The sequence below is a fragment of the Hyperolius riggenbachi genome, chromosome 6 (assembly GCF_040937935.1).
Source record: "Hyperolius riggenbachi isolate aHypRig1 chromosome 6, aHypRig1.pri, whole genome shotgun sequence".
Taxonomy (NCBI): domain Eukaryota; kingdom Metazoa; phylum Chordata; class Amphibia; order Anura; family Hyperoliidae; genus Hyperolius; species Hyperolius riggenbachi.
Genome location: NC_090651.1, coordinates 301574340 through 301598480, shown reverse-complemented (window position 1 = coordinate 301598480; position 24141 = coordinate 301574340). Strand labels below are relative to the sequence as shown.

Here is a 24141-nt window from a genome sequence, read left to right as displayed (position 1 = left end):
ATTGTTAGAGACTAAGCTCTCGTTTATTGGCTAATTTAAAAGAAAAACAGTAAAGGTGGCCATACATCAGGTGAGTTGGCCATATTACAGGGACAGGTGCCACCCAGAGAGACTGTAAGGGACTGGGCAGCCTCAAGGGGGCTTAAAGTGAACCGGAGATGGATTAAAGTAAAGATTTGACACTTACCCAGGGCTTCCTCCAGCCCCATAAGCACGTCTTAGTGCCTTACCGTCCTCCCGCTTTCTGGCTGCCACTCAGCCGCAATCAGCCTTGGTAACTGGTTCAGTCGCGTCAGTCGGGGTCTTAGGCACATACGCGGACCTCCCGTGCATTAGCAAAAGACAAGATAAGTATCAAATCTTTTCTTTATTCCATCTCTGGTGTACTTTAAGGAAGCCTCAGGTAAGGAGATGTTTTTTATCTCAGGTAGACTTTAAGGTCCTGAAGGCGAATTTCAGAACCACACAAGGAAGGCAATCTTTGAATCATGTTTTACACCTGAAACACAGATCCTAGCAGGGACAGTCACTTAGCTAATGCGGGTGTGGGAAATAAGTAACTACTGTTCTGCAAAAAAAAAAAAAAAAATAGGCAAGCCATTTCAAGCCCTTTCTGGGATCGTAAAGAGGTGCAGTATTTTGAAAATCCAAAGCTGGTTGCAAATTGAAATGCAAAAATAATTTGAATAACAAATATTTATTTTTTACTTCACAAAAGTGGAATTTCCCTGAATGTGGTACAATGTGGAAGTTATATCCTTAAAGAAAACCTGAACTGAAAATTAAAAGTCAAAATCAACATGCAAAAGTCATACTTACCTCCCGTATACTCTACTTATCAATCTCTTTTTTCTCTCCTGCGTCCTGTTCGTCGACTGTGATCAATGAAATTCTCTGTCCTCCATTTTGAAAATGGCCATTACTCCATAACAGCTTTCTGGTCAGCACACGGTTAAACTGTAACATCGCCTACTTGAGCCATAGGGAAACATGGGCACATCAGTTCTCCTCTCAGCTGTAACTGACAGCAACTGATATATTTCAGTTCTGACAAAATGTTGTCAGAACTGGAAGGGATCATTGTCAGAAGAAAATGGTGAGCTTCTGAGAGGAACCGATGTCAAGGCAACTATGTAATGTTCATTTGAAGTTACCTCATGTGTTTATTTTAAATCATTTTACTCAGTACAGGTTCCCTTTAAAAGCGAATCTGCCATGAATCTGCCAAGAATTTACTGTGTAAATAAAAAGAGTATTATGTATAATACACAGCCATCCTATATTGATGTTTGGAATAAGAGTAAGGTTACTACAAACATCTAAGCTGGACTGACAGAGGACAGCAGATGGCACTGTGTTATCATCTTTCACCTTGTCTTATGCTGTAGAAATGCACTTTTGTTGTATCTTTCTGACTCTAGAAGCACGGCAACACTCGATCAATTGTCCGACAATATTTCCTGTATGCTTGTTCAGCAACATCTAACTTGGTATTCAACGAGGGACTGTTTCCACTAGGGCTGAATGTGCGCAATTTCATGCACATGAATATGGATCTCAGCCTATTGAAATCAATAGGATACTTACGAATTTGTGTGCATGAAAAAAATCTGAAGCACTGCTTCAAAATTCTGGACAACACATCCACATCCCCGTAGTTGTGCATGGCATGGCTACAGGGATTTGGATGCCTAATCGGCACGCATAAGTGCTATCATCGGTCTCAGAGACAGGTGGCCGGCGCAAGTGGAAACCCGCTGTTACACAGAACTGGCCTTTTTATATATATCTTTTACTTACTTTAAACCCAGATGGTATATTATTAGAGGTAGGAAAGTAACCAATTCAATAATTGTTAATAATAAAGGTGACCCTCCATCTTGCCGGGTTCCACATACAGGCTAGCGGTGCATATCGTCTGATGTCAGACACTATGCGCCGCTAGGGTGTATGCGGCTGTGCGGCTGCCCAGCAAGATGGACTGTCACCACACGGAGGCTGCTACAGGACAGGTAATGTATAAATGCACACACTGTGGGGGGAAGATTTATATATTGGGGGCAGCGGCGGTGCAGAGGCGGCGGGCTAAACCGATTCACTGAAGATTTCATGCTGCAATCGGACGGGAATTGGCCTGTAGTTTATGGACAGCTTCAACTAAGAGACAAATTTATCTCTAATCAGATTTGATTAGAGATAAATGTGTCTCTTTGTCGAATCTGCCCATAATCGTCATATGGCCACCTTTAGGGTTACGTAATGGTTAAAATGGTAGCAAACTCAGCTTCACTGTTCTAAAAGATTAATTACAGCATACAAGGAAAAAAAAACTGGGCATTCAAACAGTTAACACTGCACCTTCTTTTTCAGTTGGAAGCTTATCAACCTCTGCTGACAAAGTGATTACGTTGTATTTTGTCTCCTTATCAGCCACAACTAGTAAACATTCCTATCAGTACTTTATCCCAGCTACATGCTTCAAAGAAGCTGGAAAAGGAGAGGAATGGTTACTAGATACTTTATAATATATAAATACAGCAGCTATGCAATAAATGCAATGGCAGCTTTCAGAGCAGATAAACTGTACTTTGGGAACGTGTAATAATAATAATTGTATGGGTAATACAAAGTAGGAAGACATGTTTTTATTAAATGTTATGTTACAGTTTCGTCCTGCTTTTAGGTTATCTGTGTCCCACAAAGAATTTTCTTTTAACTAGAAAATCTCTAAGCATTATGCTTACTTTGGGGGACTACTTATTCTATTAAAATATAATGGAATGTTTGGTAAATAGACACAATCATGGTGTTCTTCTAACAAGCATAAATGTGTCCAGGGGTACTTGTGATGATGTAACATTCTCTTTCGGCTTACATTCACCATCAGGGAAGGTTTTAGCTGAATTGGGTCCTGGGCAAAACATAATTTTAGGTTGCTTTACATTTTCATGCTGTACTGATTTTTTGGGCCTCTAATGAGCTTGGGACCCTGGGCAGCTGCCCAGGTTGATCCTTTAGAAACACCAGCCTTATTCACCAATAATGTTGAAAAACACTGTTCTATGAGGATTACTAAAGACCATAAAAGAGCATCAGTTCTACTTTTAAACATACTTCAATGCATTTTAGACGAAAACTGTGAAAAATAGAAATTCTGAACACAAATTTTGAATTTTTCTAGAATTCAAATCAAAGTGTCAAAATTCAACACTATTTTACAAGGTTGAATTTCATAATTTAGGCTCATTACTAATATCTACTAAAGTATGTAAAGTTCTGAAAGCCACAGCTAAATTTACTTTTAAGTGGGATTAAATGTTGACGCAACTTTCAATGAAACTGTGTTTTCCTACTTTTTAATACCCATACAATTGTCATTTGCTTTTGTGCACAAGTTTCATTGTCCATTTACAAATCACAAGTTCCCAAAGTACAGTTTATCTGCTCTGAAAGCTGCCATTGTAATTTATTGCATAGCTGCTGTATTTATATATTATAATGTGTCCAAGGAGAATTTGTCTTGTTTCACTTTCTGCTTGTGTACAGCTGAAGCGCTGCTAGGAATGTTTACTAATAGTGGCTGTTAGGGAAACATAAACAACATAATGTAATCACTTCCTCAACGTCATAAGCTTTAGCTTCAAATCTAAGTTTCCCACTGAAGAAGAAAGTCCTGTGTTTAATGGTTTGATTGTTGTTCTGCTACTTCAGGCATTAGGTTTTATTCTGTAAAGAATCTTTTAGAACAAAAAAAAATGCTGAATTTCATACGACTGTAAGTAAAACATTCATTCATAACAGTAACAAAATTTTAAAACATACTTTAATTGTTTGCTTACCTGTAATGGGTTGTCCACCATCATATTTTGGGGGATCCCACGTACAATCAGCCCAGTCTTCTCCAACACCCGTGATCTGGATGTTTTGTGGAGGATCGGGTATATCTGAATGAAAAATAAAACATAAACTGTGTGTTAATAATCATTATCACCTGATGTTTTGTAGACATATCATCTATACTACACAGCCTAATCCAATTAATTTTTTCTCCAAAGTTTTCTCCTAGGAGATAATTTTTTTTATCTTTTATTAAAAAATAACTTTTCAGCACTCTGCAATTGAAGAAGTAACAAAAGGTAGGTGAAAAAGTACCAAAAAGTAGGTGATGAAGTACTGTAAAATTATTCTGAGTATTTTGCTTGCTGCTAGCTTAAAAGGCATTTTATTAACCTCCTTAGTGGTAACCCCGTGCTGGAAATGGGGTAAGCCGCGCAAGAGGATTTCTCAGGCCCCGCTGGGCCGATTTACATAATTTTTTTTATACACGCAGCTAGCACTTTGCTAGCTGCATGTTACCTTCGATCGCCGCCTCTCGACGCCGATTCACTGCTACCCGCCGCGTCAGAGGGTGCCCCCCCTCCGGAGACCCTGTGCGCTGCAGTGTCAGGCAGCGCTGAGGGGTGGATCGGGACTCCCTCTGATGTCATGACGTCGATGACGTCAGTGACGTCATCGCGCCCATCGCCATGGTGACGGGGGAAGCCCTCATGGCAATCCCGTTCAGAACGCCAGCGAGCTTAATAAGATATGAACAAAAGAATTACATAGCGATCAGGCCCTTAGTATTTAATCTTAATGCAATGCTTTTGACCATTGTGATAAAACAGAATTCCTTACCTACTACTTTGACGTAGATTGTAGCACTGTCCTCTCCTGATGGGTTGCTCACCAGGATCTTGTAATTGCCTTCATCTTCTCGTTTTGCTCCATCAATTACAAAGCTGCTTAGTTCTTTGTCTTCCTCTGCACGGACCCGGCCCTCAATGTCCGTAAACTCCTACCATAGAGGAATAAGAAATTATCAATCCAAAAAAAGAACTATATCTTCATAATTTCCTATGGAAAAGAATATAAAACTCATAAAGTGTTTAAAAGTGTTTGCAGACAAGACAAATAACATTTATATTGCACTTTTCTTTTTCTGGACTCAAAGCGCCAGAGCAGAGCAGCAGCCACTAGGACGCGCTCTATTGGCAGTAGCAGTGTAAGGGAGACTTGCCAAAGGTCTCCTACTGAATGAGTGCTGGCTTACTGAACAGGCAGAGCCGAGATTCAAACCCTGGTCTCCTGTGTCAGAGGCAGAGCCCTTAACCATTACACCATCAGCCAGCTGCTGTAAGGGGGCTGGTGATTGTAGGAAAGCACCCCGTGCACTATAGCATTAGTGCTATAGCGGCACACAGCTAGGATAGCATAATTATCACTTTACTCTCTTAAAATCTTAATTTTCACCTCTATTTAGTGCCCCTGCAGTGTACCTAAAAAATAAATAATCTACTTAATTTGGACATTTCTGCATAGAAAACAATCCATTTCTGAAGTTTTACTGCTGCAATTTGAGATATTTACACATTTTTGGTCAAAAAATTCATTTTTTTAAAAAATTAAGTATATTGTCTCTTAAAAAAACAAGCAAATTACAGTTTTTTTATGATTAAATGGTATCAAAAGAAAGCCCTATTTGTCCTGAAAAAAATAAAACAAGACTAAATGTGTTTGGGTAGACTAAAATTTCCAGAGATCTTTCAACTTAAAGGAACACTATCGATTCACATATTTTTTTCAATTGACACAGGAATTGTTTGGGAAGTGCTGCTAAGTACTGGTGTATACATTTTAGTAGCAACTTCTTTGTTTACTGTTAGCAAAATACTTTCAATCTTTACTGACGTCAAAACTGACGGCTGACTGAGCCATGAGGAGAGGGGAAATTCCCCTCACACTTGATCAGTTAACTCTATGTGTAGCTCTCTGTGTGACAGAGAGAGACAGGACACAGGAGCTGCAGCTGTTGGGAGCTCTGTTTCTGACTGAAGTGTCTGAAGAGAGCAGAGGAAATGTATGGTAACTAATTGTCACAGCTCTTCATACTGTTTTTGCTTTCAGAGTTTGATATGTTTGATATTTGCTTTCTGTAGTCTGATGTGAAACTCTGGCTGTGCATTGAAGCAGACACCCCTTCTGCAATTGATTTGTCCCAATATAGCTAAATCCTACCCTCAATAAATTACAGCTTTTGCCTCTGATATTTAACATGAAAAGTAGGAAAATGTTTACACAGCTACTTAGACATTATGTGCACACTGTCATTTTAGAACACTTGGGTATCGATAGTATTCCTTTAAGCAAAGGCATTGCCTTTAAAAAGTTTAAAAATTGACTTAGTCTGTAAAGTACCAGAGAAAAGTTTGCCAGTGCTATATAAATGTGCAATAATAATAGTACAAGTAAAGAAGAAAAAAAAGATCTTACAACGCCTTCTTTGAACCAGGTGACAGTTGGAGCAGGTTCCCCTGTGATTGGCACATCAAAGCGCATTTTGTTTCCTGCCACCACAACAATGGTGTTGGTGGGTACTGCTCCAGTGCAATCAAGGTGTATTTTAGGTGGAACTAAAAGAAAAATGAGAAAATACTAGCTAAAATCTATAGATTAATATGTATCCCAGGACAGGGAAAAAGTCGTGTTTTCTTACTGTATGATTTTTGGGGTGCTGAGTTTTAGCACTGCACAAAATTTTCACCAAACTCTAACCTCTACAAAAGCAAAGACAAACAACTAAGAAATACCATCTAAGTGGTCTTATAAATTAGGTTCATGGCCTGTAGAGATGGCCCAAACGGTTCACCGGCGAACGGTTCCCGGCGAACTTCCGGTGGTTCGTGTTCGCCATCTAAGGCGAACTTTTTTGGAAGTTCGGTTCGCCCCCATAATGCACCATTAGGGTCAACTTTGACCCTCTACATCACAGTCAGCAGGCACATTGTAGCCAATCAGGCTACACTTCCTCCTGGAGCCACTCCCCCCCTTATAAAAGGCAGGCACCACCGGCCATTACATTCACTCGTGTGCCTGCACTAATTAGAGAAGGAACAGCTGCTGCAGACTCTCTCATAGGGAAAGATTAGTTAGGCTCTTGTAGGCTTGTTAGCTTGCTCCTTGCTGATTTCTTATTGCTAATATAGCACCCCACAACAGCTCTTTTGAGAGCTAATCTTGTTCTTGTGATATATTTTTTTTTCTGTGTGTCCCACTGACACTTGTGTTGCATAGACAGCCTTTCTAATTCATACTGTATGTGTGCCACTGCCAGCCAGGCCCAGCACATTCGGTGACTACCTGTGTGTGGGACAGGTGCACATTGTAATACCCAGTACTGCATATACCTACCTGTTGTGTTCAGTGCACCCACCTCATCACTGCATATATCTACCTCTTGTGTTCAGTGCACCCACCTACCTATGTGAGTGCACGCAGTGTGATATACCACTCCGTGCATACCTGTTAACTGCACCTGTGTGACTGAACATTGTATTAGCCATTACCCGTGGTCACTCGCAATGGCAGACTTGCCCTCCATAAAAGATTCTTGTTACAGGTAATACAGTCTATCAGTGTCATCTACAGCAGGGCCTCAAAACTCCTCCTGTATTGTTATTTTTGGTCACTATTTCGGGACGTGCATGCCATGCCTGATGCCTTCCTTGGATGTGTGGTAGCCGTTCCTGCTCCTTTGCCCACAGCATGCCTGCTGCCTTCCTTGGATGTGCAGTGGTTGTAGCCAGTTCTCAGGCTCTGACTCTGGACCGGAATCGAACCCTGATTCCCTGGCCATTACCCGTGGTCACTCACAATGGCAGACTTGCCCTCCATAACAGACTCTCATTACAGGAAGTGAACAGCCAGCAGAAAAAAGTAATTTAAATAAATAGATGTAAGCTTTAACTATGTTAGAGAAAGAACCATTGAAAGTTGATAAGGCAGTCAGACATTACCTGACATCACTGAGTGAGGAAGAGCACTCTGGCCATGGTGCGCACCAGTCCAGCATGGCTGTCACTACGCAAACAGCTGTTTGCGGTGCGTTACACAGTGAGTTTGGTGTGTCAGTGTGAAGCAGTACTCTAATTACACTCCCTGATTGATGTATACACATGCAAGATGTTTTAAAGCACTTTTGGCCTCCAATTTAGCATGCAATGTGATTTCTGCCCTTAAAACGCTGCTTTGCGTCCAATCCAGATTTTTCCCCGGGACTTTTGGTGTCTATCCCACTCCGCCATGCCCCCTCCAGGTGTTAGACCCCTTGAAACATCTTTTCCATTACTTTTGTGGCCAGCATAATTTTTTCTAGTTTTCAAAGTTCACCTCCCCATTGAAGTCTATTGCGGTTCGCAAAAGTTTGCGCGAACCAAACTTTCGCGGTAGGTTTGAGCCATCTCTAATGGCTTAGTGCAGAATAGAGTGGTCCAGCTCATTCACATACGTGCTTAACCACAAGCAGTACCTATTCTGTATGTCTGACCCTTGCCTTTCACCCATCCAAACGTACAATCTCCAGGCTCCTAGAAAATCTTCCACATAGAGTATTTTTAGATTAGATTTAATTTAAAATATTCAAAAAAATGTTTTACCAGTACCTTGCATTGGAATGAATGGTGGAATTTTGGAATTTAAAGAGAACCCAAGGTGGGGATATGGGGGGCAGATGGGACACAGAGCCATGTTCTTTGCCTAATGACATGGCTCTGTGTCCCCCAACCGCCGCACTCTGCCCCCCCCACCGCCCCGCCTAAACCCCCCCCGAGTTTAGCGACAAGATTTGTCAGTGCAGCGTCATGACCCAGGGGTCACGCAAATGAAAGTGGGCTATTGCAGCCCACGGGAGTGGCGGGGGGAAGTGTTTTTTTGCAGCTACCTGATCCGCTCAAACCTGCTGATCAAGTAGCCTACTTTTTTTTTATTTTTTGAGCCCACCTCCTGCTCTCTTTAAGGCAGAATGCATTTAAATCAATGGGAATGGTAGAAATTAGGCAGAATTTAAGTGCTTTTTTCCAATTCCTTAATATCATAATATCATATAAGTATATATATGTATATCATATATACATATATATATATATACTTTTCACACAGAGTTCTTCTTTAACCCTATTTTAAGATCTGTCATTTTGTACAGCCAAAACTCAACAGCACCCAAAATATCATACTTCACTTGATTTTGGAACCCTTCTTATAGATTGCATGTGGTTCTGATTACCGTAGGTACATATAGTTCTACCAAAAAGATTTAAAGGAGAATTCCAGGATGCATTGCAGAAGAATATCCCCCTAGTTCAATTACTCTTTTAAACCATCATTTTTTTCCTTTGACAATGATATGTTTTTATGAACTGCTTAAGCAGCATTTCTGTTGTTTAAAGGGACTCCGAGCAGTGCAGAAACTATGGAAAGATGCATATCATTTTAAAGCTCTCTTTCTTCTCTTTCCAATGAAATATAAACCACCACCCTACGCCTTTTAGTTTTCGCTATTTTCGCGATTGAAATTGCCGCGGCCGCAATTTCAATCGCGAAAATAGAGAAAACTAAAAGGCGTAGGGCGACGAATTTGGTGTCGCCAGAAAGAGGAGAAAGAGAGCTTTAAAATGATATCAATCTTTCCATAGTTACATTGTATTACACAGGCCGACTTTTTCTGCTGAATGGAGCTGCTGACACTGGGGAAAGTGTCGTCCTGTGTAATACAAGTAACTATGGAAAGACGGATATCATTTTAAAGCTCTTTTTCTCCTCTTTCTGGCGACACCAAATTCGTCGCCCTACGCCTTTTAGTTTTCTCTATTTTCGCGATTGAAATTGCGGCCGCGGCAATTTCAATCGCGAAAATAGCGAAAACTAAAAGGCATAGGGCGGCGGTTTATATATCATTGGAAAGAGGAGAAAGAGAGCTTTAAATTGATATGCATCTTTCCATAGTTTCTGCACTGCTCGGAGTCCCTTTAAAACATAGTTTTAAACTACAGTACCGTAAATTGAGTTTTTCACACTGCCTACTTTGATAAGACTGACAAGCTGCTTTTCTCAGTCAACCTTTTGTTCTCAAAGATAATAATTATTTGTGCTCCCAGCTGTTATGCAAATATTCTGACTCTTTTCTCCCCAGACTCATTCAAAAAGGTAAGCCAGTCAGCTGGACAGAGAATGTGCATAAAGTGTTTCCAGCTGAAAACTTTTAAATAGAGTTTTTTTTTTTAAAGTATAAGCTACAAATTGTGTTCCAATTCAATGCCTAATTTAATGAAACTTCATGGAGTTCTCCTTTAAGGCAATTGTGAATCTCCAAATGCCGAATTGAACAATCCACAGTTAGAAATCGTAATTGTCCAGAAGAATTGCAAATGGTACAAACAGACAATTTAAAGTTCAAAGAAATGATTCACGATTACCTACGTCATACACAATTTTAATTTTTTTTAGCCCAGTTTCTGGTAAGCCTCAAGGTGAGGGCCCATCTTGATTGGTCATTTTGTGGCCATTTCAGGAAATTGCTAATTTGTGTAAAACATGAATCACTGAGGAACAAATCATTAAAACTCATATTACAAAAAGAAGGCTCCGCACTTCACCGCTTGAATAAGGCAACAGAAAACTTTTTTGAACAATAACACCAATGAAGTAAACATCTATATGAATTTGCAGGGGTCTTGAGGGAAATCCTGTTAGGACTTTACATTAATAGGTTTTGATGTCCATGGAAAAATAGACAAAATCCAAGAGAAGAATGAGCATTCTAAAAGTTTTACAAGTCGCGAGGGTCAGAACTAGGGTTTTGTAAATGACTAAACGGAACCTAAAAATACCCTTAAAATAACAATTAGCATGTGTTTTAAGGATATTTGTTCTAACCTGGAGGATCTACACCTAGATAATGGGGTGATGGAGGCTGGATTAATAGAGCAAGTTATTCAAATGAGAACCTAGAATGGTCTGCAAGAATGGCAGAATCCAGAGTTAAGAGGAGATGGGAGTGATCTGAATCAGTCTGGTAAGTGTGGAAGGAGTAGGAGAGTATATGGGCAGAAATATGGACGAGTTGTTTTTATAAAAAGTTTCTTCCTATCATGAGTACTGACAATACTATAAAAAAGGGCTTTAAGTAAACCAGGGCTGTCCAACTCCTGTCCTTGTGGCAGAGGGCCATATCTATGCCAGTGTTTAGAATGGATTGAGAAATGGAGAACTGTGTTCTACTTGATGAACCACAACTTTCCTAATTCAGTCACATCAATGAATTTGAGCTTTGCCAAAAATGTGTGAGGACCTCGGCCCTCAATGTTTGGAGTTGGACAGCACAGAAGTAATGTCCAATGTCAATTAGAAATTTATACGGCTGAGTATTTTAGCATATAGATGTTGCTAAGCATTTTATTACATAACAAGAAGGTATCACATTTTCTGAGAACATTTAAAACTAAAAGTGGAGAAGATTAGCAAGTAAAACTTTTAAAAACGAATACTTAAAGAAGCATGCATCTTGATACCCCTGCTTGCTCCTATGGGACTTACTTCCAGACAGGGTTTGAATGTAATAAATTAAAAAAAAGATTCTGAATAGAAATGAGAATGTTATATATTCTGACCTGGATGTGCTCATCTTTACATATTTAGTTTTTATGTGTCTGTATTACAGTCTAGCATGATTTTTTTCTGAATAGGATTGTGAATGATACCCAGATCATTTCTGTGTTTTCTTTGGGAGACTAGGTATCCCCTGGTGGAGGACCTAGAGCATACATATTGTAATACGGCCGGTAAGCTGGGCACAGGGTAAGCTGAATGATGGCTCTCCCTGCTGTTGCTCTAATTACCAACGACATTAAATACTATTCCCCCTCCAAGTTGTTGCCTCGAAGGGAGGAGTAATTTGGGGTCTGGCGAACACCAGAACCCCAAATTACCCTTTGTGCATACTATAGCATTAGTGCTATAGTGGCGCTCAGCTTTGGTACTTGGAGCTGAGCGCTAAAATGACCTGCTTTGGGTCTAGGACCTGGTCAAAACCATGTCTGACCACTGCAGAATGTAAAGCAATAACTAAAGACAGGTATGTATGAATGAAATACCTCAACTGTACTCTTTGCATATCGTCCTGAATTCTTGAGGCAATTTAATAAAGGATTGTTTGATTTCAGGGGTGATTTGTGGAGCCTCCTCTTGTAGTATGACTTTTGAATTTGTGTCTGCTGCGCCACCACCATTTCTTATCCACTTGAAGGGCAGTAATAGAATATAATTACTTACTGTTATTAAAGCAGTAAAACTGACTGAGATTCGAAGGTCAGTTTACAAACTTTTAATGATCTAGACTGATTCATCTTTGGGAATTTTCCAACATTTGCTGGAAACATGTCATTACTTAGAAAGTTCCACAGCAAATGGACAGAAAAGAGTGGAGCTTCACAATGTTGAAAGAAACCAATCACAAACTGCATGTCAAAAGGATTAATAGTTTCAGAGATAGAGGCATAGAAGATAGGGGTAAAAGAGTGAGAAGAAAAGGTAGTAGAATACAAATACAAGAAGAAAATCCTTACTTTCCAGTGGGACATATTCAATAACGACCTCTGCAAAAAGAAATAAAGAAAGAAATATAGATTAACAACACGAATCCATGATTAAGCACATAACACCAGGTTCCATGCTTGTATGGATCTAGCATGTTTGCTCAAAGCTGAAGGTCCTTACAGGTACAGAGCGACATCTGAGCTGTGTTACAGCTAGTTCTTGCATCCAATCCTGCAGGAATACGAATCGTAACACCAGAATCCTTTGGAGAGGATCTAGAAGCCAATCACGTGGCCTCTAGTCACATGATAATTGTCTAAGACCCAACTGAACCAATAATTATGTACTCCTAATCTCTTTATTCATTGTAAGAGGAGCAGACACAGAGTTCAACTAAGTGTAACAGTTATTTATAAATCACTTACATTCTTTCCTCGTTGGAGCCCCTTTTCTCCCATTTCAGCACGCCTTTATTTCTAGGATTAGCACTAACCCACCCCCCCACCACACTATATACTGTACATGGTACAGACACTATACTGCCATGAAGTATAGGGACTGTTCTGCTTGTCTAGGGTACATACCATTCATTCTAGGCCATGGCAATCCATCAAAAGGTGATTTCAAGTATTTGTGTCCCAGATCCTTCCTCTCAAGATCTACATAAGCTTCACTGTGAGTCATTTCTTGTGCAGACTTCTGAACCAATGATTCATGCTGAGAGAACAGAGTTCTGGGAGTGTTTAACACCAAGCTGTATGATCATTTCATAATTTCCAGTAAGTTGCTTTAAAAAAATTACATTGCCAAAGGACTCACGTTTGTCTGCTTAGCTTTTGTGTGCTTAAAGGATACCCAAAGTGACAAGTGACATGATGAAATAGACATGTGTATGTACAGTGCCTAGCACACAAATAACTATACTGTGTTCCTTTTTTTCTTTCTTTGTCTGAAAGAGTTAAATATCAGGTATGTAAGTGGCTGACTCAGTCCTGACTCAGACAGGAAGTGACTACAGTGTGACTCTCACTGATAAGAAATTCCAACTATAAAACTTTCCTAGCTGTAAATGGCTTCTGAGAGCAAGAAAGAGAAAAAAGGGTAATTTCTTATCAGTGAGGGTCACACTATACTCACTTTCTGTCTGAGTCAGGACTGAGTCAGCCACTTGCATACCTGATATGTAACTCTTTCAGGCAGAGAAAGAAAAAAAATGAACATAGCATAGTTATTTGTATGCTATTTGTACATACACATGTCTATCTCATCACGTCACACGCCCCTTTGGGTATCCTTTAAACTGGATGTGACATCAAAATGTTTATTAATTACTTTGTCCCATCACCTCATTTTTCCACCCTGTCTGTGTGCTTTATACTGTCTACATTCATGTAGTTATCAGTTTCTACCACACTCCATTACATAAATAAAACTTCAGTAAGGAGTATCTCTCTATTTCCTTTGTTTCTTTTTCTGTTCACATTTATAACATATGTTGATTCAAAAGCTAATGCCAGTTTCATTACACTACCATCCATTCTGCCTTTTAATCTTCATTTCAACCCTTTCTCTAAAGAAATCATAACACTGTGCTCTCATTTAAAACACATATTAACATATTAATAATAACCTCCTGCTACTTCCATCAAAAAAAAAAATCTCCATAATTTTTCCCTTTCTTACACAAGAGGTTACTAGACAGTGGCATAACAATTGTACCCGCAACTGCAAGGGGGTCTGAGGGCACTTTGGGACCCTCCCATGTAATTTGCACAAAGAAGATGACATGCAGGGAGAAGATGCAGCGGCAGACCACACCCTGTGGACCGCACCCCCGAGCTGTCTCCTTATTCTCTGCCCCTGTTTATATCCCCCATCCTCATGATGTGGTCTGCTTCTCACTCTGTCAGTACGCTAGGTTTGCCAGGAAGAGCAGAGCTTGGGAAAGTGTAGAGTCATCCCCTCTCCCTTCCACTGCACAACTGAAGGCAGAAGCACATGGATTCAGGATGTATATGCTGCTTACTCATCCAGCGGCCGCCCCAGCGACCACCAGGGAGACACAGAGGATCCAGGCATCCAATACCACCAGAGGAATATATAAGTGTTCATCCCACCCTACTCAGTAATCCTTTAATAGTCTTAATACTTACCAAAACCTATGGGTGGCCATACATTATACTATAAAGTCATTTTATTTTTACATATTTGCAACGAAATTATGAATGCAATAGAAAAATCAAATAATGAATATTCTTTTAATCAATGACTTTTACATGTCTGAGAGTGGGCGTGGATGTAATATTTAGCTCAATTTAAGCATGTTTGAATAATATATGATAAAATATATCATAAAATGAACAGTTTACATTCAACTTATACTAATATATCACATAGGTAGATAGATAGATAGATCTATCTAGACAAGTAAACTTTATATCGCGCTTTTCTCCTTGCGGACTCAAAGCGCCAGAGCTGCAGCCACTAGGGCACAATTTATAGGCAGTAGCAGTGTTAGGGAGACTTGCCCAAGGTTCCCTACTGAATAAGTGCTGGCTTACTGAGCAGACAGAGCCAAGATTCAAACCCTGGTCTCCTGCGTTAGAGGCAGAGCCCTTAACCATTACACCTTCCAGCCACCATAGATAGATAGACAGACAGACAGACAGACAGACAGACAGACAGACAGACAGACAGACAGACAGACAGACAGACAGACAGATAGATAGATAGATAGATAGATAGATAGATAGATAGATAGATAGATAGATAGATAGATGGAAAGAAAGTCAGATGAACAAACGACAACAATATAGATAGGTGAAAATTATTTGAAAATAACTCATAGAGATTTTAGAAACACATAGCTAGTTATGCATACTTGATATAGGTATGATGTATAGAAATAGTATTCTATATGCAAATAGTTAAGAAAATGTTGTTTTTCTCTTTACTGTTAATGTTTATTATGATGAATAGTTAAGAGACAAACTGTGCTTCAACAAAAACTTTTATTGTATGCAGAACTGAAAAACAAATGTTAACAAATACAAAAATAACAAGTGGACTTTTATTATCAATGTCTACCTTATATATGTGAGAAAAGAGTATGGCATGGATGTTATAAAATGTAAGAAATCTTTAAGAAAAAAAATATGACACTATCATGCCGTTAGCATGAACTCGCACGTACGTATCTTAATATTACGGTATATAAAATAATAATATAATCGTGCAGTGAATTCCTTTTGGTTCAATAGTTTTAGTTTTACTTCCATAAAACCAAATGCATGTGAGTAGCATGTCAATCGCCGATCCGCAGAAACAATTGATCCATAAAATTGATCATATTGAACAAAAACTGAAAGAAACCTCTAGCGACTTGCGCAGATCTTCTTATCATCTGATGCTATTTATACTTACATAAGGGGATAGAAATTCTTGATAATGAATAAATACAAATTACTGGATGTTGAGTTTACCTGCTTTTAAAGGGACTCCAAACACCTCTTATGGGCCTACCTTTAACTCAGACGACTTCCAACAAAGTCGTGCTATGACCCCTCTGGAGGAGCCTCTTGCAATGGCCATGCGAGTCACTTCCTCTTCCTGCTTCATTCAGTGATGCACTTCTCTAACAGAGAAGACATGGGTGACCCGGAAGTTATAACGTAGCCAAGATGGCAGCCTTTTTTTTTCTAAATTAAAATCGAACGAAAACTATTTGGTGTAGAACGGCGATTCAGGCATCAAATGAAAGAAAACAAGCTACAGAGGAGAGCACAAGCTACTGAAAGGTATGCATCTTTAAGTATTTTGCAGTACTGGTTGGAGACTTAAAGGCTTACCCATGAGAGGCGCTCGGAGTCCCTTTAAGGACACCCCTGACTAGAGTAAATCAATTTACTCTACACTCCCCCACCCACCTCTCCATAGGACAGAATATTCCGCTTGGCAAATAGTCAGCTCATCAGTACAATGATCATGGGTAACCTGCCACAGAAAGGTTCATCTAGATTACATTAATCCAATCTGTATATAATTTAAGAGGGATTGATTACTGTATAAATAAGCAGGAACGCAGGTAAAAATGAAGCAGGACAAGCCCCGACATAGGCCAGGCGGCGATAGTAAAAGCCACAATTAGCAGCAATGAACAGTTATTATGGTGCCTAATTATTTATGTTATTATGGCCAAAAAAGTAAATTGTGGCAGGAATTTTAAAATGTGATTTCAAGGCTGTGTGTAGATTAGTGTTATGGAGTTATGCGTATGTATTTACCAGTATACTGAATTTTTATTTCAGTAGTGTCTTCACATATGTTTATAAACTGTATTGTACCGTAAAAACGTTGTACCCTTCCCGAAAATACAGATTACAAAGCAGTAAGACACAAAATAGAGCTACATTACCAAGGAAGTTGAGTTTTGCAGAGAGAGACAAAGCATATCCATCAGGGACAAAGGTGTAGTCCGCTTCATCATCTGGCCTGACATCATCAATGATCAGCTTGTGGACCCTGCAATAAAATAAGGAATGGATTAATCTCTGTAATAATAAACAAAGGCCATATGCAATTCATCCCCCCCCCCCCCCCCAACTTTTCTCTTAGGTGGTATTTTTACACCAATACTCTCAGCAAGCAACAAAATACACAAAATAATTTTTACAGTGATTTTTCAACTACTTTTTTGGTACTGTTTTTTATTTTAGAGTGCTGAAAAGTCATTTTAACCACTTCACCTCAAAGGTTATTTCCCCTTAAAAAAACAGAGCAATTTTCACCTGTCAGTGCTTCTTCCATTCATTTGCCTATACCTTTATTACTACTAATCACAATGACACAGTCTATATCATGTTTTTTTCGCCACCAATTAGGCTTCCTTTGAGGGGTATTTTTGCTCAGAATTATTTTATCCTAGCTGCGTTTTAACAGGAATAATAAGAATTTTTTTTTTCGTTTTTGGCCATTATAGTTTTAAAATAATACATGCTACCATTATTAAAACCTACACATTTTATTTGCCTATTTGTCCCAGTTATTGCAACCTTTACATTTTTTCCCTAGTACAATGTAAGGTGCCAATATTTTATTTGGAATTAAAGGTACGTTTTTTTCAGTTTTGAGTCCATCCCTAATTACAAGACCATAATATATAAAGTAACAGTAATATACCCACTTTACATACATATTAAAAAAAAGTTCAGTCCCTAAGTTAACTATTTCTGTATTTTTTTTATTTGTAATTTTTTTTCAAAATAAATAAATAAATTGGCAGCTAATGGGGAGTGTGGGACATCAGGGGTTAATGTTAAATGTAAAAATATAGTCAAAATGTAGATGTAATTTTACTTTTTGACTACAAGATGTCCTTGCTGCTCACTTTCTCATGCGTAGTATTAGTACACACAGAGAAAGTGATTCGTGGACGGTCTTGGTGAATAGACCGCTGCGGTCATTTACATGGGGACTTGCAGCTAATGATCAGTGGTGGTAACAAGCACAGGAGGGGGGGGTGCGGGGAGGTAAGCGGGAAAACGTGGTAGGAGGGAATGTAGTAGCTAGGTCCCTGCACAGAGTTTTGGCATTTTGCAGGGACGTAGTTACTCGTCCTGGGGGAGGGGAAGTGGTTAAAGAGAATATGAAAACATTTCTACTAGGAGGAAACTCAAGAGAAAATGTTATTGCATATGGGCCTAAATCTCTACTGTGTTCCAAGCACTTTGGTCTGATACACCTGATGAAGGGCTCTGCCTGAAACATGTAGTGTATCTGTCTGCTTCAATACAGCTTGTTGCTGCACACAGCTCCTGAGTGCCGTGTCATTGTTTCGTTTTGTGGTCTATTGGATTGCAGGTGTGGTGTACCTGCAGGACACTGAGCAATGGCTGGCCGACTTATCGTTGGTTTATACCCAAGGTGAGGAGTCCTTTTCACATTTTTTGGTCTGATAGAAAGATGACCATGACACTAATGTTCCGAATTCACCTGAACACCACACACCAGCAGCATTCAGCCCTGAACATGCAGACAAGGTCAGGGGGAGTTCACTTACTTGCTCTTCATTCCGCGTTTCACATGACTGATACTTCCTACTTTTAGGTTAGGAAGGAGGAAGTATCGGGTCACGTGCAATGCACTGTGAAGCACAAGTAAGTGAACTCCCCCTGACCCTGTCTGCATGTTCAGTGCTGAATGGTGCTAAAGTGTGGTGTTTGGGTGAATTTGGAACAATGTTCTGAGTTCAAACACCAACACTACTACAATATAGCAACTATGAGAGCGGGTGCATTCATGTACATGCCCATGAATTGTAAAACTAAATGCAATGATTTTGAACCATATATTGCATATTAAAAACAACATTTGAATTACTATTGTTTAATTTTTTAACTATAGTGCAGCAGCATAAGAAATTGAGACAATTAAATTCAATACTGGTGTCTGTCATGGGGTGCTGTTTGCTACTGGTGTCAGTCAAGGAGTTCTGTCTTCTACTGGTGTCAGTCATGGGGTGTTGTCCGCTTCTGGTTTCAGTCATGGGGTGTTGTCTGCTACTGGTGTCAGTCATGGGGTTCTGTCTGCTACTGGTGTCAGTCATGGGGTGCTGTCTGTTACTGGGTCCTGTCATGGGGTAGGGTGCTGTCTGTTACTGGTGTCTGCTACTGGGTGCTGTTTATTACAGGTGTCTGTCATGGGGTGCTGCCTGTTACTGTGTGCTGTCTGTTCCTGGGTGCCAGATGGATGCTGAGTGTGCAGAGACTGTTTTACAGATACTACTATATTTTGTCTGGGGAAGCAGGTTTTGCCTTGTGAAACGTGTCTCAAGTGGAATTCATCTTAAAAAAGCTGTTTTTTTGTTGTTGCATGAAATAGACCATTAATGTCTTCTGTTTGGAGGCAAGTCAACTGCTACTTCTTTTTTAAACTGTTTTTAGTGTATTTTACTCTTCTGTTTTACTATTTGCTACATTACCTACTGTGTATCCTTGGTGGAGGGGCGTTACCCTGTGCTTCCAGCTACCATAGAGAGTGACTTCTATTCCTCAATAGGGTGGGTTTGTTCTCCTCACCTGTTCTTACATTGGTTGCCTTTGAGGTGATTTACTTTTGTGAGTATCAATCTACTTTATGTAATTTGAAACCACATTTGCTTGGTACATACTGCACTATATTGGGCTCTTGGTTTCTCCTTGTTGTGTTCCCTTCAATCCCTTCTCTTGGATGCCAAGAGACCTTATAGCACGTGAAGCACCTGTGGCAAATTGACGGTAGCAGGACTACACAATCTGTGTGTGAGAGCCTGTATTTTTTTTGACGTGAGTGACGCCAACGGGACTGTCTGATCTGTATGTGGAGGCCGTACTCCTTTTACCTTTGGCAAAACATTGAAAAATAAGACATCCAATTAAAATAAGCCCCAGTGCATCTTTTAGAGCAAAAATGAATATAGAACCCTGATATATTTGGGGGTAAATACAGTATATCAGTGCTACACAAGTCTTTATGTAATTTAATGATATTAAAAAGAATCTTTCCAATTGAAATTGTAGGCAGTTTTTAGTTTCCATAACTGCCACCTTTGCAACAATGAAAACAATACTTTGAAGTCTATGCTGCCTAGAATATCCCATTTTGCTGCCTAAGTAACTACCTGGAAAGAGTAGAAGATCTTGATATCCCTTTGATGAGGTGGTTGGCATTAGGCTTTGACACGTGCATCTGGCAGTTTTTGCCAGTAATACTTTAGAACACTTGTGTTTTTTGGGCACCTAACACAATAAGAGCAAACTAGAATGTTTTTCTCTAAATTCTGCAATATCTAAAGCTGAACGAAAGAGATTTTTCCTTAAAAGTGGAATTTATTTTGAAGTTCCAGTAAACAGCAAAGCCCATCATATATTCTTATATTATAAAAGTATGGAATCTTTAGCTCAGTGCAGGTTATCCTAGACATATATGAAATATCTAATTACCTGCCCTTATGGGTCATCTGGATGCGTTTGCTGGGTCTGATCTCTATTCCATTCTTAAGCCATTTGCCTGTCACCTTCTCATCAGAAACCTCACATTTAAAAACAGCCTGTTCAGCTGCCTTCACTGTCAAGTCAGCAATACCTTGTAAGACTTCCAGCTTCTTATCTGTAAGCAACAAAAGTAAGACTCCACGTAAGCAAAACACACAAAATACACAAGGATCATTTTTGAGTGACCACAGAATCAAAATACTGTACCTTCTACTGCAAGTTCAGCCTCGCATTGTCCACCGTTAGTTATTACTGAGTATCGTCCAATATCATCCTTGGTGGCTTCATTAATGATTAGGACATGTTTTTTGCCGGCTTTCTTGAAGCGATATTTAAATGTCTCCTCGCGAGTTAATTCTTCACCATCTTTCAACCTTATAAAGAGGGGGAAAAAAATCTATTCATTACTTTGAACAATGGTTTATGTGTTGGATTTTGGTTGGCAGACACATTATTTCTCACATACCAAATGACCTGAGCACCTTCTTCAGACACTTCTACCTCTAATTCCACTTTCTCTCCCACAAAGACCTGCTGGTCCTCAAGTGGTTTGTCAATTGTAACTGGAGGCTCTAGAACACATATAAAGATGTTTATATTATAAACAGATTCATTTAGTATGGGTGGCTATATGAAATTGATTAAATGTGTTATAAACGTTATTCTAAATTTCATAGATTACTCTTCACTGTAAGATTAGGTTGGGTCCCACCACCACCAGGCCTACCACCTGACATTATATAAAACTCCACATAAAGCACATTCAGGAAACATAAAACACCTAAACATGTGACAGTAGTTGTACTGTAGATTCCTAAAAGGTTGAATCTAAACTTGTTGTTCAAAATTTGTGGTCCAAAAATAAATTCCTCTTGCTGCACACCACTGCACCATATTCAGATAAACATAAAATGCTTCTAAAGACGTTTTTTAAGGATTGTAAGGATCAAAATGTCTGTGGGACTTCTCCAACAACTGCTTCCAAGTTCTTGACCTCCAGTCACCTTCCCTTTAGTGGTTCAAGACACGGCATCCCATCTAGCTCTAGCTGTGATAAACCTATAGTGCCTCCCCATGGACCATGAAGAAGAAGTTGACACATCTAAAACTCTTCTCAATATTTTAGACAAGACATTTTTAAGTCAAAATTGTTTTTTTTCAATGGTGGTGCAGAATCGTAATGTTATTTTCAAAGCTGCACAGAAGAAGCTCTTGGACCCTAGACAGCAGTCAGTCACACAAGGAAAACAGGAAAGCACCCTCTTCAGCATAACACAGAGGTCTGCGTTGTCTATGAAACAAAATCTTGTGGGAAGAAGGATAATAAGTGAGGAAAAAGGAGGGGATTACATTATATTAGACAATAAAGGACAGCATAGGGGGCTTTGGAGGTGTAGACAAGATTGCTTTGTTAGTATATTGCATCTGACTGTAATGTAACTTGTTGCTTTGTCTTCTGATTAGCACTGCAGCAGATACAGCATCCTCTATGACCATGCACACGCAGCTGCAATAGTTTCTATGGTGTTCCAGTAAATGCAGCAGCTACAGTACATTCATTTTCCATATATTACTGCAGTTTACATATAAAGAGTATCTGAGTCTAAGGCCTCGTTCACACTATACATGCTGCCGTGCACATTTTGCATATGTGTATGTGCATTTGCACGTATGTTGTGCAAGTCCGACACGTAAGAACATAAGAAGTGCACTGTCTGATGCTCAGACTACATGCTCTGCACAGTATGATGCGCTATCACACTGCTGGAAGCATTTTTTGGCAAAGCGCAGAGCTGACCTATACACTGTCGTGAATGGGATCAGCAGCTCAATGTATGGCAGTGCAGATGGTGTTCAAATGCGGGCGTTGTGATCCGATCGTACGGCCATCTGCACTTGGAAGTGTGAACAAAGTTTTACAAATATCTAATCTGCACAGTGACTGTTACCAGTAACTTATTTTAACATATATCAGGCATATATTCATCTGATACCGATTCCTTATATTATGTTTGGCAAAAAAATTTTGCAGCTACCAATCAAGTCCTGTCCATTTTCGGCTTGACTATGCCTGGGTGTTTCTGTGCTCTGTAAAGAAAATTTCTTGTGTACAGCCGTCAGACATTTCCTGTGCAATTTTCTGTGTTCGATTACACTTAACGTGTTAACATGCTACACAAATAAATTCTCACATTTTATGTTTGTTATGCTATGCACAGCAACTGGTCAATTCTCATGCAATTTTTAGTTCAATATGCACACTAAACTGACTATACTTTAATGTGCAGTTGTGTGCTAAATTGTTTACAAATTTCTTTGCAATTTACAGTAAAATCCACTATTGGATGATACCTGCATGCTTTTGAAGACTACACATACAATTTTCATCTGTTGGGTTTGTGAAATTTGGCACAGCTACCAGGAAATTGCTGTGCAATTTGTAGTGGCAAATGTACATTAATTTGATAATTAATGGGTATATACTGTATATCCTCCGCAAATAGAATGTACTGGTATTTTGTGTGTTATTGTGTTCTGAAAGTTATTTTTTCATGTTTTGTGTGTGTGAAGTTTTACACCCCTATCAGTCGATTCCCATACAATTTTTATTTTGATTATAACTGAACATCAGCATACTCTAGCAAATAACAATTTCCAGTTCTTGTTTTATGCACAACCACAGGTCAGTTCCTGTTCAATTTTAATTTTATTACCATTAGTATGTACCACAAAAAATGTTTTCCAGCTTTTATGTTTGTTAAATCATTCGCAGACAGTAGTTCCTGTGCAATCTTCAGTAAAATGTCTCTTCACTAATCTATTTTCTACACATAAAAACAACTTTTTCCATTATAAATGCAAATTAGTTTGTCACAAATTTTCCATTTCTTGTGTTTGTTAGATCATGCACAGTAACTAGTCAATTCCAGTGCAATTCTTAGTACAATACAACTATTTGATTGTATTAGAGTGTGGTTTACAAATTAATTTTTCAGGGTTTTCTATTATTAAATTGATAACAATCACCAGTCAATTCTTCGTCAATTTTCACTACGAACACAACTCTGTGAATTTCATTGAGTAGTGTCAGGGTTTTGCATTTGTTAAATTGTGCATAGCCACCAATCAACTGATTGTAGAATTAAGTACAAATTATACATTTGTTTAATTATACTTGGATGCTAGTGTTATACAAATACATTTCCATTTTTCTTTTAATTATGGACATTCACCAGTTCATTTCTGTGCAATTTTCAGTAAAGAAACAATACACACCTATTTAATTATACTTGTGTGTCCTTCGTGTATACATTTTCCAGTTTTTGTATTTGTCAATTGTGCACAGCCTGCAGTCAATGTTTGTATTTTATTATTCTTGGGTGTCAGTGAATTTTATCAAAATATTTTCCAATTGTGTTTGTTGAATTCTACACAGCCAGCAGTCTACTCCTGTGCAATTTTCACCTTACTTTTACGATAGTTTGTTCTGCAAATACATTTTCCCATGCAGTTTTCAATTTTGCTATTCTTGGAAGTCATCATAGAGTCATCAAATTGTATATGGCCGCGAGTCAATTCTCATGCACATTCCAGTAAAGATAACACACACAATTCTTTGATTACATTTGGCTTAAACGTCTATGCACTTTTTAGTAAAAATACAAACGTATTTTGTTTGTCTTTGCATGTTACTGTCTCCCAC

General features: G+C 39.0%; 1 protein-coding gene across 10 annotated transcripts in view; it reads right to left on the bottom strand.

Annotated features, from left to right (window-relative positions):
- LOC137521656 (myosin-binding protein C, fast-type-like) overlaps positions 1 to 24141 on the bottom strand; it is a 193251-nt gene that overhangs the window by 42231 nt on the left and 126879 nt on the right. For all 10 annotated transcript variants that reach the window (XM_068241196.1, XM_068241201.1, XM_068241199.1 and 7 more), the window contains 8 exons: positions 20905 to 21010; positions 20646 to 20812; positions 20388 to 20553; positions 16823 to 16929; positions 12438 to 12467; positions 6313 to 6452; positions 4678 to 4837; positions 3840 to 3944 (listed from right to left, as the gene is read on the bottom strand). In XM_068241196.1, coding sequence (XP_068097297.1) covers positions 3840 to 3944; positions 4678 to 4837; positions 6313 to 6452; positions 12438 to 12467; positions 16823 to 16929; positions 20388 to 20553; positions 20646 to 20812; positions 20905 to 21010 — 981 coding nt within the window. The remainder of the gene's footprint in view (positions 1 to 3839; positions 3945 to 4677; positions 4838 to 6312; positions 6453 to 12437; positions 12468 to 16822; positions 16930 to 20387; positions 20554 to 20645; positions 20813 to 20904; positions 21011 to 24141) is intronic.